The sequence below is a fragment of the Dendrobates tinctorius genome, unplaced genomic scaffold, assembly GCF_039654945.1.
Source record: "Dendrobates tinctorius isolate UK_male_01 unplaced genomic scaffold, ASM3965494v1 ptg000069l, whole genome shotgun sequence".
In the NCBI taxonomy this organism is placed as follows: domain Eukaryota; kingdom Metazoa; phylum Chordata; class Amphibia; order Anura; family Dendrobatidae; genus Dendrobates; species Dendrobates tinctorius.
The window spans coordinates 23,810,871-23,828,361 of NW_027361737.1; the positions used below are offsets into that span (position 1 = coordinate 23,810,871).

At 48.0% G+C, this 17,491-nt stretch overlaps 1 protein-coding gene across 2 annotated transcripts in view; it reads right to left on the minus strand.

Annotated features, from left to right (window-relative positions):
* The window catches only part of CROCC2 (ciliary rootlet coiled-coil, rootletin family member 2), a 274,079-nt gene that overhangs the window by 119,614 nt on the left and 136,974 nt on the right, over positions 1–17,491 (minus strand). For both annotated transcript variants that reach the window (XM_073581213.1, XM_073581212.1), the window contains exons 12-13: positions 8,702–8,890; positions 1,025–1,215 (exon numbers count right to left, since the gene is read on the minus strand). In XM_073581213.1, the coding sequence (XP_073437314.1) occupies positions 1,025–1,215; positions 8,702–8,890 (380 nt within the window). The remainder of the gene's footprint in view (positions 1–1,024; positions 1,216–8,701; positions 8,891–17,491) is intronic.

Consider the following 17,491-nt stretch of genomic DNA (forward strand, 5'->3'; position numbering starts at 1 on the left):
TTAGCTGGACTGGCTTGCACATGAGACCTAGTCAGCCAGTGATAACCTGCTGATAAAACACTGATTGCATTGAAACTACAACACACAGCCTAATATGTGACATCTCTGGAATAAGGACCTCTTGCTCTATAGTATGCTGCTCTCAGATTAAATAACAAAAACCTTCTGAAAGATAAACTTTAAGGGAACTTGCAACATGATTTAGGATAATATTTAATGGCCTATAAGTATCTGTATGCCAATTTGGCACTCTGCACTACGAGAAAGTTTGCCCATTATAACAGGTCAAAAGCCTCTCACACAACCAAACCAGTTCTCCCGCTTTCCACTGATGAGGGGCAAACACTCTGAAACATTTGTCTGCAAATGTAGTTTCTGGTTTGTTTTCTCTATCCTAAGCAATGTGGCAAGGGCCTTTACAGAGTCGAGATTGACTTTTATTGCTACTATCAATAGTTGGCACGAGTTTTCTTCCTCTCTGAATTTTTTAATTGCCAGGGAAGCATTGTATTCCCTATAAGTGTCCCTATGTCAACTTTGAGCTCTCCACGAGGAGAAACTTTACCCCATAAAACCATGATGCAATTAAGTAAAAAAGAAAGTCTTCATTCAAAGGGAACATCAGACACACAAAAAAAATCACAAACCCAAACCAATGTATCACGGAGATGCCGCGACAGAGTAAGACCAGTAGATTGCGGCATCTGGTTACACGTACATCTGCGCTGGTTAGACCTGCTTCACTTTCCTATTAGCAGTTCAGGTTTTCCTTGCTCTGTTATTGCAAGGGTTAAATTAAGGGTTAAGGGTTAAGCGCTCTGTCCTGAGATGTCTCAGCTGTGGAGAGTTAATCACTTCACTCTAGTTAAAATACTCTCCGCTAAGCTTCAGTTGTTGCCAGTGAATGCTTTCAACTACCTGGTTTGGAGCTGGAAAAGTGAGCTGGGAAAGGAGCAGGCATTTGGAGCTGTTTTATGAGATATCTGTGCCTTCTTGATTTCGGTAGAAGCGTAACACGATGTACCTGTTTAGAGATTCCAGACTGGACTGACACTTCTGAGATTCTAGTTTTATGCCTTCTAGTAGATTGCTGATCTCATCCTTCTCCCTCTTTAATTCATGCCCTCTTCTCTCCGAGTCTTCCATACTCTCCAGCAGTTCCCTCTTGGTTTCCTCCACAGACTGTAGAGCACTCACCAATTCAGAGACCAGCTCCTACACAAGAGAAAGTCTGGTGAATTGTATGTAATCACTAATTTTATTAAAAAAAAAATCATATTGACGTGAACACATATCAATCATTTAAAAATGTAGATACAGTATATATACACATCACTAAAAATACTATTATATATATATACAGTATATATTAGTATATTAGTATATATATATATTATAAACGACATAGAGACAGCTGACAAATAACTGGGAAAATGGAAAAAAGGAGATTTTTGTGTACTCACCGTAATATCTCTTTCTCTTAGCCTCTAATTGGGGGACACAGAACCATGGGACACAGAACCATGAGTGTTATGCTCCTGTCCACTAGGAGGCGACACTATGCATAATCTGAAAAAGATTAACTATGGCTCCTCCTCTGCAGTATACACCCCTGGACGGCGTCAGCCTTCTCCAGTTTTGTGCAAAAGCATTAGGAGGAACGTAACAGAAACAACATAACCATGCCTGTAAGAAGGCCACTATGTACGAGCTCAAAGAACAATATGAGAACTCAACCATAACATCGGCTCGTAAGGGCAAAAGGGTGGGAGCTGTGCCCCCTAATTAGAGGCTAAGAGAAAGAGATTTTACGGTGAGTACACAAAAATCTCCTTTACTCTGTCGCCTCATTGGGGGACACAGAACCATGGGACATCCCAAAGCAGTCCCTGGGTGGGAAGCAATGGACGAATATTGGGCTGACAGGTCCCTAAACTTGGGGCACTGCCGCCTGCAGAACCCGTCTACCCAGGCTCGCGTCCGCTGAGCACTGGGTATGAACTCTGTAGTGTTTCGTAAACGTGTGTAGGCTAGTCCAAGTGGCTGCCTTACACACCTGTTGTGCCGAAGCCTGGTGCCGAATGGCCCAGGAGGCCCCTACCGCCCGCATAGAGTGTGCCGAGATACCGGCCGGAATAGGAGAATTGTTAAGGCGGTAAGCCTCTTGTATGGTGGACTTGATCCACCTGGCAAGGGTAGCTTTGGAAGCCGGCAAACCCTTGCGAACGCCTTCCGGAAGAAGGAAAAGGGAATCAGACTTCCGGAAGGGTGCAGTCCTAGACACGTATATGCGCAATGCCCTGACAAGGTCAAGCGTATGCAGAGCCTTCTCCACTCTATGCACCGGAACCGGGCAAAGGGATGGCAGTGAAATTTCCTCATTGAGGTGGAAGTTGGACACAACCTTCGGAAGGAAGGATGGGACTGTACGGAGAACCACCTTGTCCTGGTGAAAGGCTAGGAAGGGCGGTCTGCAGGAGAGTGCTGACAATTCAGACACCCTGCGTAGCGAGGTGATTGCCACCAGAAAAACCACCTTCTGTGATAGAATGCGGAGTGGGACTTCCTTAAGGGGTTCGAAAGGTGGTGCCTGCAATGCTGTCAGGACCAGGTTGAGGTCCCACGTTTCCCGTGGACGTTTGTAGGGGGGAACTAATCGGGAAACTCCCTGGAGAAGAGTCCTTACTTGAGGCTTGTTAGCAATGCGCCTCTGGAAAAGCACTGAGAGCGCTGACACCTGGCTCTTAAGCGAGCCTAGGGATAGCCTGGCGTCCAGGCCCGATTGAAGAAAACCAAGTACCTTTGGGAGGGAATAAGGGTGTGGAATCTGGCCGTGAGATTCGCACCAGGTAAAGAAAGCTCTCCAGGTAGGGTAATAAATCTTGGCAGAGGCTGGCTTCCGTGCCCTGATCATGGTCTTAATGACGTCCGGTGAGAGCCCTGCCTGGGTTAGAACCCAGGTCTCAAGGGCCACGCCGTCAAATTGAGGGCCCCTGAGTTCTGGTGGTAGAACGGGCCTTGTGACAGAAGATCGGGACGGTCGGGGAGATGTCAAGGGGCGTCTGCTGTAAGTTGTACAATGTCGGCGTACCATGTACGTCTGGGCCAGTCTGGATGGTTGGAACTCCCTCTTGTTTGATCTTCCTCACGACTCTGGAGATCAGAGGGAGGGGTGGAAAAATGTACAGAAGCTAGAACTGGGTCCAGTCCTGAACCAGGGCATCTGCTCCGAGCGACCGCGGATCCCGTGTCCTGGCCATGAAGTTGGAGACCTTGGCATTGAGATGGGATGCCATTAGGTCCACGTCCGGGGTCCCCCAGCGACGACAGATCTGGTGAAAAATTTCGGGATGAAGAAACCACTCCCCCGAGTCCATTCCTTGTCTGCTGAGGAAGTCGGCTTCCCAGTTGTCCACACCCGGAATGTGGACCGCAGAGAGTACCAACCTCGTGTCTTCCGCCCAGTGGAGGATATGTGCCACTTCCCTCATCTCCTGGGTACTGCGGGTTCCGCCTTGGTGATTCACATATGCCACCGCCATGGCATTGTCCGACTGTATTCTGATATGAGAGGCTGCCAGCAAGTGATGAAAGGCTCTCAGTGCCAGGAAGATGGCTTGAATCTCCAGGACGCTGATGGGCATGGTCGCTTCCAGTGTTGACCACTTGCCTTGTTCCCTGTGATGTAGGTGCACCGCACCCCAACCTGTCAGGCTTGCGTCGGTGGTCAGAACCTTCCATTGACCTGAGAGAAAGGATTTTCCCCTTGCAAGCGAGGTTGGCTTGAGCCACCAGTGCAGGGACCTTCTGGTTTTCGATGTTAGCCGGAACTCCCTGTCGAGTGAGAAAGGATTCCTGTCCCAGGACTTGAGGATGGCTAGTTGAAGGGGTCTGAGGTGAAACTGGGCAAACGGTACCGCCTCCATTGCTGCTGCCATCCTGACGAGGACTCTCATGGCAAACCGGATAGATCGGGGGGGATTGCGGAGGAGTATGCGAACTCCCAGATGGAGAGCCAGTGCCTTGTCCCTGGGTAGGAGCACCAGACCCCTGGAGGTGTCGAATAGCATCCCCAGGAATGTCAGAGACTGACTCGGGGTAGTCAATGACTTTTGCAAGTTGACTAACCAGCCCAGGCGACTCAGAGTGTTGATTGTGATTGAGACGCTGACTTTGCAGTCCTTGAAGTTGGGAGCCTTGATAAGAAGGTCGTCCAGGTATGGAATGACTACTATGCCTCTGTAGTGTAGAAGGTCCATGGTGGCTGCCATGATTTTTGTAAACGTCCTGGGAGCCGTGGCGAGTTCGAACGGGAGAGCCATGAACTGGTAGTGATCCTGGTCGATAGCGAACCTGAGAAATCTCTGATGGGCGGGAGCAATCGGTATGTGCAGGTATGCGTCCTGTATGTCTATGGAGGCGAGAAATTCTCACTGCTCCATGGACGCAGTGATGGACCGAATGGACTCCATGCGGAAATGACGAACCCGTACATATTTGTTGAGTTGTTTCAGGTCCAGTATGGGCCGTACGCTGCCTCTTTTTTTGGGGACTACAAATAGATTGGAGTAGAACCCTCAGAAGCGCTCGGTTGCGGGAACCGGTACTATGACTCCTGCTTGAAGGAGGGAGGAAACCACGTGGCGGAAGGCACGAGCCTTGTCTGGCAGCTTTGGCGGAACAGAAAGGAAGAACCGGTTCAGTGGGCTGGAACTGAACTCTATCTTGTATCCGGAAGACACTATTTCCGTGACCCACCTGTCTTCTGTAATAGGCAGCCAGACTTGCTGAAAGAGTAAAAGTCGTCCGCCTACGGGTGGAGTGTCTTCCGGAGTTCGCGAGTCATGATGAGGAGAAAGTCTGAGGTTTTCCACCTTTGGGCTTTGCCTGGCCTGCTTTCGGCTGCCAGGTCCTGTCTGGCCTCTGCGCCGCCCGTGGGTTGTCCCTGCGTGGAGAGCGGTTACGATTTTGTGCTGGACGCGAGATGGACCAGCCTGAAGAATTCCGAAAGGATCGGAATCATGTTTGGTTACGCCTTTTGAACGTGCGTTTAGGTTTTAGTTGAGGTAGAGAGGTACTCTTCCCCCCAGTGACATTGGATATCATTGTGTCCAACTTTTCAACGAAAAGTCGCCCAATGAGGTACGGGAGGTGTGTGAGGGACTTTTTCGAGGCCGCGTCCGCTTTCCATTCACGTAGCCAAAGGATACGCCGGATTGTGATGGCGTTTGATGCTATTCCCGCTACACCTCTTGCGGAATCCAGAGCTGCATGAAGCATGTAATCTGCTACCACTGCTATTTGAAGCGCTTCGTCCAACAGCTCAGGATTGGAAGCTTGGAGGCCATCCTGCAAATTTTTGGCCCAAGCCAGAATGGCTTTGGCCGCCCAGACTGAAGCAAATGCGGGAGCCAGGGAGGCCCCTGCCACTTCGGAAATTGAACGAGCCATGCGTTCTACCTGCCGGTCTGCTGCGTCTCTAAGGGTTGAGCTATCTGGCAGTGACAGGAGGGTCTGTGCTGCTAGCCTAGAGACTGGAGGGTCCACTTCGGGCGGATCTGTCCACTCCTTGGTGTCCTTCTGTGGGAAAGGGTACCTTGCCTCCAAATTTTTGCGATTGGTGAATTTCTTCTCGGGCTGCGAAAACTGCTTAGTAAGTATCGTCTGAAATTCCGGGTGATTAGAGAAGACCTTAGGCGGTTTCAGAATACTTTGAAAGCAAATCTTGTGTTCTGGGGCTTCCGGTGGTGGATCAGAAATGTCCAGCACCAAATGGATGGAAGAGATAATGTCCTCAACTAGCGCTGCATTGCTAGGGGTACCGGGGACCAGAGACCTCTTCATTTCGTTGTCTGAGTCGGAGTCACAGATGCCTTCCGAATCCTGCGTATCGCTGAGGCGTTCCCTGGTGGGCGAACTGGGGCGGAGGTCTCCTGTGGTCGGGGATCGCTGTGGAGATCTGCGTTGTCTGTCCCTAGTAGGGGACGGTCTAGGTGACCTGGAACTACGGTGTCTCTCCCTAGAGGGGGATGACCGTGTGCTATGGGATGACGCAGATGAACGCGACCTGTGGGTCCGCTTACGTCTGGGAGAACCAGAAACGGCCTCTCCCTGAGTGGAGCTGTCCCTTTGCTGGGTAACGTTCATAGCCGAGACATGACCCTGCAGAGCCTGGAGTAATGTGGAGGTCAGGTTATCTATGGACTGCGTCATAGACTGCGACATTTTAGTAGCCCATTCCGGCGTGGTAGCAGATGCTGAAGCATTGGTAGGAGCCTCTTGGGGTTCTGACCCAGTATTTTGGATACAATCCCGGCAGTGCGGGTGTGTGCTGCCACTGGAGAGAGTGGTTTTACAGGCTGTGCAGAATGCCTAAAAGCAGTCCTGCCTGTTTCTCTTGTACCTTGAGCCCGGCATAGTGCACCGAGTGCAGAAGGGCTGGCTATGTAGAGGGCCCTACAGGGGTGGCTATGCAGAGGAAACTTATAGGGGAGCCTTATAGGGAATATGGATTCACAGCCGAGTAAGAAAACCCAGCTGTGATCTTACCCCACCAGTGTGCCCCTAGGTCCAGCGCCGTAGATTCACAGTCCTGTGCCCACGGAGACTGGCTGACGTGCTGCTGATGTCACAATGCCTTCTCCTGCAGCAATTCTGCCCAGAAATGGCTGCTGAGAGGACGAGGAGGAAGAGGAAGGGGGTGGAGCTAAAAAGGGCGCGCAGAGCTATGTAAAAACGCGCCCTTTCTGTCTCGATCCGCCGCTTCTATGACACTGTAAGGTGTCATATTTGTCATCCGGGGGGTGGGGAGGAGGCGACGGCTTCAGCTAGGCCGAAGCCTCGGTCTAAATTTGAAGTCTGATGCCCAGAAGGGCTCCAGACCTGCGTGGATGTCCGGGAGGGGGTCAGATCTGAACCAGACCCCCCCCGGATCTAAAGGCAGGATAGCGGTTGGGCTAGTAACAGGAGCGGGGCCCTGTGAGGGGTCCCCCTGAAGCGCTATGGAGCTGGCGCTGCCCCAGAGACAGAGGCACAGGAGCCCTGTGTCTGTGTGTGCTATGCCTGCGTGCACTCTCTCCCGGCCCCTACAGGGGCCCGCAGCTGGGCTGGAGGTCCCTGGCTTTGGAGCCGCAGAATGCTGCCTTGTACAGGCCCTACCTGAGGGGTCTCAACCTAATGCCCACAGAGGGGGATTAGGGAGGGTGCTGCTGTCACCATCAGGGGGCTTCATCCTTGCCTCGACCTCAACCCAGAACCCAAGGGAATTGGGGAAGGAGGGGGGTCTCGACTTCGAACCAGTACCCGAGGGACTGGGGAAGGAGCGACATGGGGAATAGCCACCTCAACTTCAACCGGGCACCCTATACTAGGGGCCGAGGAAGGAGCCATGCCGGGGGGTCTGCCAGGAGACCCGCTTTTCTTCAGCTGTAGTCCGTCAGGAAAAAAACGGAAAAAAATAAAAAAGGGAAAAAAATCTTTAGGTGTGCCTCCTATGCGACACTAAGCAAAAACTGCAGAAGGCCGACGCCGTCCAGGGGTGTATACTGCAGAGGAGGAGCCATAGTTAATCTTTTTCAGATTATGCAGTGTCGCCTCCTAGTGGACAGCAGCATAACACCCATGGTTCTGTGTCCCCCAATGAGGCGACAGAGTAAGATACCATTATTCATTCAGTACGGAAGAGGGCATTGTAATGACTGGTGGAATACTTTTTGACCCTTATGGGTACCTCTTTAAGTCTATTTCTCTAGTAACAGTTTCAGCTTCATCCCCAGTATCATTTACAGAAGAAGTATTTTGGGGGTTTATGCTAAATTCTGACTTTACTATCTACGAGGTGAAGCAGAAAATAAGATGTTTCAGAGGCAATATTTTTCCAATCATCATCTGTCCAGTTTTTGGAACTTGTGCACAGGCCAGATTCCAGTTTTAGCTGACACATACACTTCCAAGTATGTCATTTGCATTTTCTTCTTGAATGTGGCAGAGTCCAGTTTAAATTACTGTCAACTTCCTGTTAGCTTGAACCAGCCTCATCTTTACTAAGCCATTTATTTTGCCTAATTAAGTTTTTTGGAGATTTTCTCTCATTCTATTGGCATGTCGACACAGCGGCTTGTGACGTTACTACCATGTGCTGCCACGCCGATGTCAACTGCTGGCCTCTGAATGGCCGGCGGCCATGTCTCTGCCCAGCAATACATTTCAATTGAATGTACGTTCAAGGATGCACATTCAACTGAAATAAAGCGCTGACGTCGGTGGACACCTGGAACGGGCTACGATCTTCAAGGGGTCTTTCTTCAGTGCCTGCAGCCCACATGAAGCAGCCTGAGGGGCCGCATGTTTGAGACCCCTGCCCTAGATGATCAAACCACCGAGAATGGTTGCTACAGTGATTATATGGTTGACATTACAATTCTTACACTTTCTGTTGCTTTGACTACGCCTCATGTATTTTCGGCATAGGTTTGCTGACCAGTATATTAATATAATATATACTAGTGGATTTATATTTATTATACAGTATAATAATGGATTTAAGACATAAGCATAGGGTAGATGGCCATTTAAGGTTGCACATTTATGATGCTCTGACATATCTATGTTTGTAAGAAATTATATTAACAAAATCTCTATTCACCAAAAATGCTTTCTTGTAAAACTGCCCCATAATTAATTTGTATATGATCCTCCTTACTTTTTCTCTGTCCTGGCGCCTCTGCAAAGCATTCTGTACAGCTTTAAGGGCTGTGTCTTGTGTATGAGGTGAACGTAGATGAGTTGGAGATCTTCTGCTGGATGGAGATATAGAACGCCTCAATTCATCAGCCGATTTTCCGCCTCCTTCAGCATTCACAGTACCAGGCCATGTATCAGCTTGACAAGCCTGAAAAAAAAAGAAACACACAAAAAAACTATAGCAATTACAGCTGGATTCACGTTTTGCGGATGCGGTGTGTTTTGGAAAACCACGGCAAAAAACGCACTGAAGGAGGTGTCTAAGCACTGACTCTTTGTGTTTTAATGGTACCGTAATTAATGGGCTTCAGGGCTCCTCTATACCTGGAGCACATAATCTGAACACATTTATGGTCTCACAAATATGGCAGCACCTCAAATTATAGCTAATAAAATATTCAAAGTCTGCATATACAATCATGGCTAAAAGTGTTGGCACCCTTGAAATTGTTCCAGAAAATGAAGCATATTTCCCAGAAAACTATTGCAATTACACACTGTGGGACTTCTACTCAGGTGCGTCGAGAGGCAAAAAAACAGGAAGCGTTTCAATTTAAATGTCCAGGCAGGTTTATTGGTGCTTCATAAACCAGCCATAAGCAAAAGTAAAAATAAACAGCCATAAGTGCAGGCAAAACAAAGTAAACAGTTCTTTTGACAAAGTCTCTTGAGAACCAGTGTTGGTCACACAGACTGGATAGCACTAGTACACCTACTCAGTCTGGATATAACACAGAGGAGGCCTTCATCCTCCACACACAGACCATGTGTCAAACAACAGACTTCATCTTAACATATTAGCCACACCCAGAGATGGAGTGTGTGGACAACCAGACCCACCCATCTCTCAGGCTGTCTGTAAAACCTGGCCTAGATGCACCAAACAATCCTCTTAGTGCTATGTGCACTCTAGGATTACATCACAGATGACAACCATCTCTGTGATACATACCTCCCATCAACTATGTGTCCGGTAGCTGCCCTTTGTTATACACATGTTTATTTCCTTTGTGTGTATTAGAACAACACAAAAAAACTGGGGAAAAAAAGGCAAATTTGACACAATTTCAAACACAACTCCAAAAATTGGCTAGACAAAATTGTTCAAACCCTCAACTTGGTTGCACACCCTTTGGAATAAAAGACTGCAATCAATCGCTTCCTATAATGATCAACAAGCTTCTTACACTTCTCATCTGGAATTTTGGACCACTCTTCCCTTGCTAATGTGGGGCCCCTGAGACTCAGTCGCCACAGAGGTACTGCACCTTCTCCTAAGGTGTAGTGCCCCACCAACTAGGTAAGTTGGGAACTCCTTTCCACACTCCAACACCTGCATCCCACACACAGGATAGTTCAGTAGGTCCACCTAACAGCTTCAGGCTGGGAGTAGCAGAGCACCCTTCGTTGAACCCTGCTTCGTAACACGAGATGTGCTGGGAGGTGGGTGGAGTTAGTATAAAAGAGGGGGAAGGTTTAGAATTACAGATCAGTCTGGAGGAGAGCAGGCTGACAGGAGGTCAGCTTGAGGGGAACTCAAGGCGGAGGAAGGCAGTCAGGAGAGGCTGAGGACTGGTCTTAGTGGAACGAGCTCCCTAGAAGAGAGATAGAAGAGAGAGTGCTACAGCTGTCTCTGTGATCTGAGTCAGCTGGCACTAGGAAAGAAAGAGAAGGAGAAAGACGTAGAACTGCAACCTAAGCTTCCATAAGAGAGAAGGAACAGTGCGGAACGAAGGAGTAGGAGAACAGAGAGGAGTTGTGGGTTGGAAGAGGAACCCTGCCTATAGGTTTTCAGCGCAAGGCCGGGGCCCGGTCCCCGAGGTTGTATGGACACTTATGGTTCTGCAGCAGACACCGGTGGAGTAGTTGGTTGTAAATGCACTACTCCCATCCAAGACTTGGGACACAACAGCAACCGATTCGCGAGCCAGGACTCTGAGAGGAGTCCCCGATAGAGGCTACAGCTGTCTGTCATACAAGTGAGGTTCTAGGAACATCTGACAGGAGGAATTCCAGAGAACTACGGTACTGGAGTTCTTCACACTAAAAGGCGCAATAGAGGAGTCGTTCAGGAAAGGCACATGTTGGCGGAGTGTTGGAGAGGAGAAACCTGACTTGCCCGGGAGGTTGACTGAGTTTCTACCCCGGAGGACACGGCACGGAGGCAGGCACCAGTGGGTACCACGAACTGTGAGTAAAGCTTTGAAACTGCAAGCCCTGGTGTCCTCCATTCTTTCGCCGTTAACACCTTCAGCACCGCTACATCTGGGTACCAGCATCTATACCATTCTGCGCCTCTCCTCATCCATTGCACCTACACTGCCCTGGGACTACAGCTCCACCTGTGGGGAGCTACACCATCTTTGCTGCACCACACCATCAGTCCCAGCGGATCTGCAAGCAGCGTTGGCTTACCATCTCCCTTGCCAAACACCACGGGTGGCGTCACGAACTATTATTACACTATTAACATCACCGCCATTGATATTGGGCGCTCAGGGCCACGGACCGGGTCACTGCTGCTGTGACACATCCCCCTGACACCGGCCCGGTACCGGGTACCACGCTGCCCTGGGTGTGAGGGGCGACCCACTAACTGCTCCAGGTCTCCCATATTTGAAGGTGCCTTCTCCCAACAGCAATTTTAAGATCTCTCCACAGTTGTTCAAAGGGGTTTTAGATCCGGACTCATTGATGGCCGTTTCAGAACTCTCCAGCACTTTGTTTCCATCCATTTCTAGGTGCTTCTTGAAGTATCTTTGGGGTTATTGTCTGTCTGGTAGACCCATGACCTAGGACGCAAATCCAGCTTTCTGACACAGAGCACTGCATTGCAACCCAAAATCCTTTGGTAATCTTCAGATTTCATGATGCATTGCTGTCACGAGTGTGTTGCATCCTGCTGATCCTGCAGCGATTGGCAGATCGCAAGTCCTCTTTGGAGTCAACCGGCGTTTAACTTGAGTGGTTCTGACTGATTTGTGGAGTTGTGAACTTGTCGAGTTCCAGTTGCTGTTTGATTTCTCCCTGTAGGTAGCCCTTTTATGTGTTTCCTTACTTTAGTAATAAGACAAGAATCTTGCTGCCCTACTCACTAGTTAGAGCTAGCTCAGAGCCAGCCAGGGCTTAGGCACGTGATCGCGCATGGGAAGGGGGGGAACCTGTTTAGAAAAGATAGGGAGAGCAGGGTGCAGTCTCAGGTGTCTCTTCTCCCCTTTACCTACCGTCAGGGCACCCTTCTACCTTCTTTCCCTCGTTTGTGCCACACGCCAGGAATTTCCTTGTTCCGACGTGACACTGGCACAGTCAAGGCACCCAGTGCCACACGCAGCGAAACAACCTCACCTTATTTGATTGTATGTACAGTATTATATTCTTTGTAGGCCTCAATCTGTTTTTGGTAAAAAGTAGATTGATGTGCCTTACAAAAATTTCTATCTTGGTCTGATGTGTCCAAAAGATGCTTTCAAATAAGGAATTTGGCTTACTCACGTACATTTTGGCAAATTGCAATCTAGCTTCTTTATTTATGTCTCCGTGTCATCAGTGGGGCCCTCCTGGGTCTCCTGCCATAGCGTTTATTTAACTCCCAATGTCAACAGATAGTTTGCACTGACACTGATGCATCCTGAGCCTACAGGACAGCTTGAATTTCTTTGGAACTTGATTGAGGCTTCTTATCCACCATCTGAACTATCCTGTGTTGCAAACTTTCATCAATTTTTCTCTGCCATCCACGTCCACAGAGATTAGCTACAGTGCCATGAATTGAAAACTTCTTGATTACGTTGCGGACGATGGAAAATGGAACATCAAGATTTCTGGAGATGGACTTGTAACTAGAGAGATGAGCGAATTTGTTCAGATTCGGTTCTGAATACGATAGGAATTGAATATTGTTTTTGCAATATCGAATACAGCCGAACGTCATTAGAGTCAATGAGAGTAGAAATTACCTAATAAGTTCGGAACTCATCATAAGACATACATTCGGCACAAATAGTGTTCGAATATGGCCCGAATATGTCAAAATCGGATTCGGGGACAAAATCCAAACAAATTAGCTCATCTCTACTTGTATCCTTTAGATTGTTGATAATTTTCAACAATTTTGGTTCCAAAGTCCTCAAACAATCCTCTTCTCTTCTTTCTGTTCGTCATTCTTAGTGTGGCACACACAGACAAACAACGCAAAGATTGAGTCAACTTCTCCCCATTTTATCTGGTTTCAGGTGTGATTTTCATATTAAGAACCCATACGGAAAAAAAGGATCCTCCAAACGCAAAATAGTGTCTAAAAAGTATTAATTTTTATTTAACTATTTATTTATCTTAAAAAAAGGACATATTGAAAAAAGGAGATGGCAACACATGCATACAGAAAACAAAAAATACACTGTGCAGAGGTTACAGTATATTAAGAATCACTCCATTTATAGGGGTTTATACATATAGAGCCTGTAAACTAGTAAGAACCTAATGTTGATGATGGAAATATATGTTGCAGTCCTAATCACACTAGCAATGCAATATACATCAAAACGACCATCCAAGACAGTAAGGGTTAATATGCAATAAACAAAGTGTGGAGTGCTTAACACATGTATATAATGCTGGGAGATGATGGAGACTGTCCCAGGTGTGTGGTGCAGACCAGACGGCTTGGACATTAGAAAAAGGGCTGTAATCAGGGCCACACCTAGAATGAGGTGAGTTGAGCCTGTGGCTCAGGCGGCATCCAGCTGCTGTGCTCAGTGGGTGGCAATATGCGCTCTGCTACCAGCAGCACCTATAATTTAGCCTCCGCACACTGGTGCTGCGGTAGTGTGCAGAGCCTTGTAATTGATGAGGTCACAGGAGGGAAGGAGTCAGGGCCCCCTGATCATGTGAACCCTGACTTCTTCCCTCCTGTGACCTCATCACAGGTCCTGTGGCACAGTTCTCGGTGTGTGGAGGACTCTGATGTGCGGGTTGTCATGGTGCTGGATGAGTAAGTTTATGTGTGGGGTCAGGGGGGTTTTTACAGGGTGGATGTAGCAGAGCCGTGTGTGCGAGGTGTATGGAGCAGAGCCATGTGTGTACGAGGTGTATGGTGCGGAGCTGTGTGTGTAGGAGGCGTACGGAGCAGAGCCACGTGTGCAAGATGTATAGAGTAGAGCCATGTGTGTACAAGGTGCACAGAGCAGAGTCGCTTGTGTGTGAGGTGTACGGAGCGGAGCCATGTGTGTACAAGGTATATGGAGCAGAGCCACGTGTGCGAGGTGTACGAAACAGAGCCATGTGTGTACAGGGTGTATGGAGCGGAGCCGCGCGTGTGCGAGGTGTATGGAGCAGAGCCATGTGTGTACAAGGTGTATAGAGCCGTGCCGCGCGTGTGCGAGGTCTACAGAGCGGAGCCGCTTGTGTGTGAGGTGTATGGAGCAGAGATGTGTACGAGCTGCGTGCATGCGGAGCCACGTGTGTACGAGGTGTATGGAGCGGAGCCACAGGTGTACGGAGCGGAGCCGCGTGTATGAGGCGTACAAAACGGAGCCCTGTGTGTACGAAGTGTACGGAGCTGAGCCGTGTGTGTACGGAGTGGAGCAGAGCCGTGTGTGTACAGAGCGGAGTCGCTTGTGTACGAGGTGTATTGAGCAAAGCCGCATGTGTACAAGGTTTTCGGAGTGGAGCCATGTGTGTACAAGGTGTACAGAGCGTGGCCACGTGTGTAGAAGGTGTATGGAGCAGAGCCGCATGTGTACAAGGTTTACGGAGTGGAGCCATGTGTGTACTGAGTGGAGCTGTGTGTGTGCGGAGCCATGTGTGTACGAGGCATAAAAAGCGGAACCATGTGTGTACAAGGTGTATGGTGGGGAGCATTCATACCTCCCAGCGGGACAGTCCCGATTTTGAGAGAGAGTCTGCCCCAGCTGGGAGCTCACTTTTCCGACGGACACAGGAGTACACGGTGGAGCCCAGAGGATCACTTTAAAATTTGCACGTGAGGTTCCACCGGAAGTGACGTGATAGAAGCTGACCGGAAAAGAGGTAATTTCGGGAGGAGATTGTGACGGACCCATAGAGGCACTTCAGGGAATGCTTCAGATCCATCACCGTGTCCTCCTCCAACAGCACGGACAGCGGATTGCCTTGGACTCGGGGATGACAGCCATGTGAGCGGATCATGATATGTACTTCATCGGGAGGCTCAGGTGGGCATTACAATGGGAGCTGGGCTGCTATAGTATCTTTATACAGTTGTGGTCAAAAGTATTGACACCCCTGAAATTCTGTCAGATAATACTCAGTATCTTCCTGAAAATGATTGCAAACACAAATTCTTACGTATTATTATCTTCATTTAATTTGTCTTAAATGAAAAAACACAAAAAGAATTGTCCTAAAGCCAAATTGGATATAATTCCACACCAAACATAAAAAAGAGAGTGGACAAAAGTATTGGCACTGTTTCGAAAATCATGTGATGCTTCTCTAATTTGTGTAATTAACAGCACCTGTAACTTACCTGTGGCACCTAACAGGTGTTGGCAATAACTAAATCACACTTGCAGCCAGTTGACATGGATTAAAGTTGACTCAACCGCTGTCCTGTGTCCATGTGTGTACCACATTGAGCATGGAGAAAAGAAAGAAGACCAAAGAACTGTCTGCGGACTTGAGAAACCAAATTGTGAGGAAGCATGAGCAATCTCAAGGCTATAAGTCCATCTCCAAAGACCAGAATGTTCCTGTATCTACCGTGCGCAGTGTCATCAAGAAGTTGAAAGCCCATGGCACTGTGGGTAACCTCCCTAGATGTGGACAGAAAAGAAAAATTGACAAGAGATTTCAACGTAAGATTGTGCGGATGTTGGATAAAGAACCTCGACTAACATCCAAACAAGTTCAAGCTGCCCTGCAGTCCGAGGGTACAACAGTGTCAACCTGTTCTATCCATCGGTGTCTGAATGAAAAGGGATTGTATGGTAGGAGACCCAGGAAGACCCCACTTCTTACCCCGAGACATAAAAAAGCCAGGCTGGAGTTTGCCAAAGCTTACCTGAAAAAGCCTAAAACGTTTTGGAAGAATGTTCACTGGTCAGATGAGACAAAAGTAGAGCTTTTTGGGCAAAGGCATCAACATAGAGTTTACAGGAGAAAAAAAGAGGCATTCAATGAAAAGAACACGGTCCCTACAGTCAAACATGGCGGAGGTTCCCTGATGTTTTGGGGTTGCTTTGCTGCCTCTGGCACTGGACTGCTTGACCGTGTGCATGGCATTATGAAGTCTGAAGATTACCAACAAATTTTGCAGCATAATGTAGGGCCCAGTGTGAGAAAGCTGGGTCTCCCTCAGAGGTCATGGGTCTTCCAGCAGGACAATGACCCAAAACACACTTCAAAAAGCACTAGAAAATGGTTTGAGAGAAAGCACTGGAGACTTCTAAGGTGGCCAGCAATGAGTCCAGACCTGAATCCCATAGAACACCTGTGGAGAGATCTAAAAATGGCAGTTTGGAGAAGGCACCCTTCAAATATCAGGGACCTGGAGCAGTTTGCCAGAGAAGAATGGTCTAAAATTCCAGCAGAGCATTGTAAGAAACTCATTGATGGTTACCGGAAGCGGTTGGTCGCAGTTATTTTGGCTAAAGGTTGTGCAACCAAGTATTAGGCTGAGGGTGCCAATACTTTTGTCTGGCCCATTTTTGGAGTTTTGTGTGAAATAATCAATGTTTTGTTTTTTTGCTTCATTCTCTTTTGTGTTTTTTTCATTTAAGACAAATGAAATGAATACCAAAGAATTTGTGCTTGCAATCATTTTCAGGAAGAAACTGAGCATTATCTGACAGAATTGCAGGGGTGTCAATACTTTTGGCCACAACTGTAGAATCTTTCTTTCTCTAATCTTTTTTTTCTTTCTCTCTTCACTGATCTTTCTTTCCTCTCTTTCTCTCTCCTTTCTTTCTTTCTTTCGCTCTGTTCTTTCTTTCTCTCTGTTTTATTTTTTCTCTCTGTCTCTGTTCTTTCATTTTTTTCCTCAGTACCAGTCAGTGTGCCCACAGTACCAGTAGAATAAGAGGGGTAGGAAACTAGGTGGCACTGGTCACATTGAGCCTCTCATACTTTTTACTGGTGTATAATCATATGCTCTGAGCACCCCCATAAAGTGGGCCAGCCCCAGACAACAGGGTACAAACAAATCACTATTACTATCACTCCAAGTGGACAATTATATACGTAAAGTGCCAAGCAGTGCGGAGGATCAGAATGAACGGAGGAAACAAGAGCAGCAAGGTATGGGGAGAAGAATTATATGGTGCCCATTATACTGTATGAAGGAATATATGGTGCCCATTATACTGTATGAAGTAATATATGGGGCCCATTATACTGTATGAATATATGGGGCCCATTATACTGTATGAAGTAATATATGGGGCCCATTATACTGTATGAAGTAATATATGGGGCCCATTATACTGTATGAAGTAATATATGGGGCCCATTATACTGTAACGAAGTAATATATGGGGCCCATTATACTGTATGGAGCATTATATGGGGCCCATAATACTGTATGCAGTAATATATGGGGACCATAATACTGTATGGAGAATTATGTGGGGATAGGGGATGACTTTCTGTTTGTTGTGGATCTGACCCCTGGGACCCCCAAGATCCTGGGACACGTAGCTTTGAAGAGCACCATGTAACTGGAGCTGTGGTCAGTCATACGCTCTGTGGTGCCATTCACATGTGGCTCTTCAAA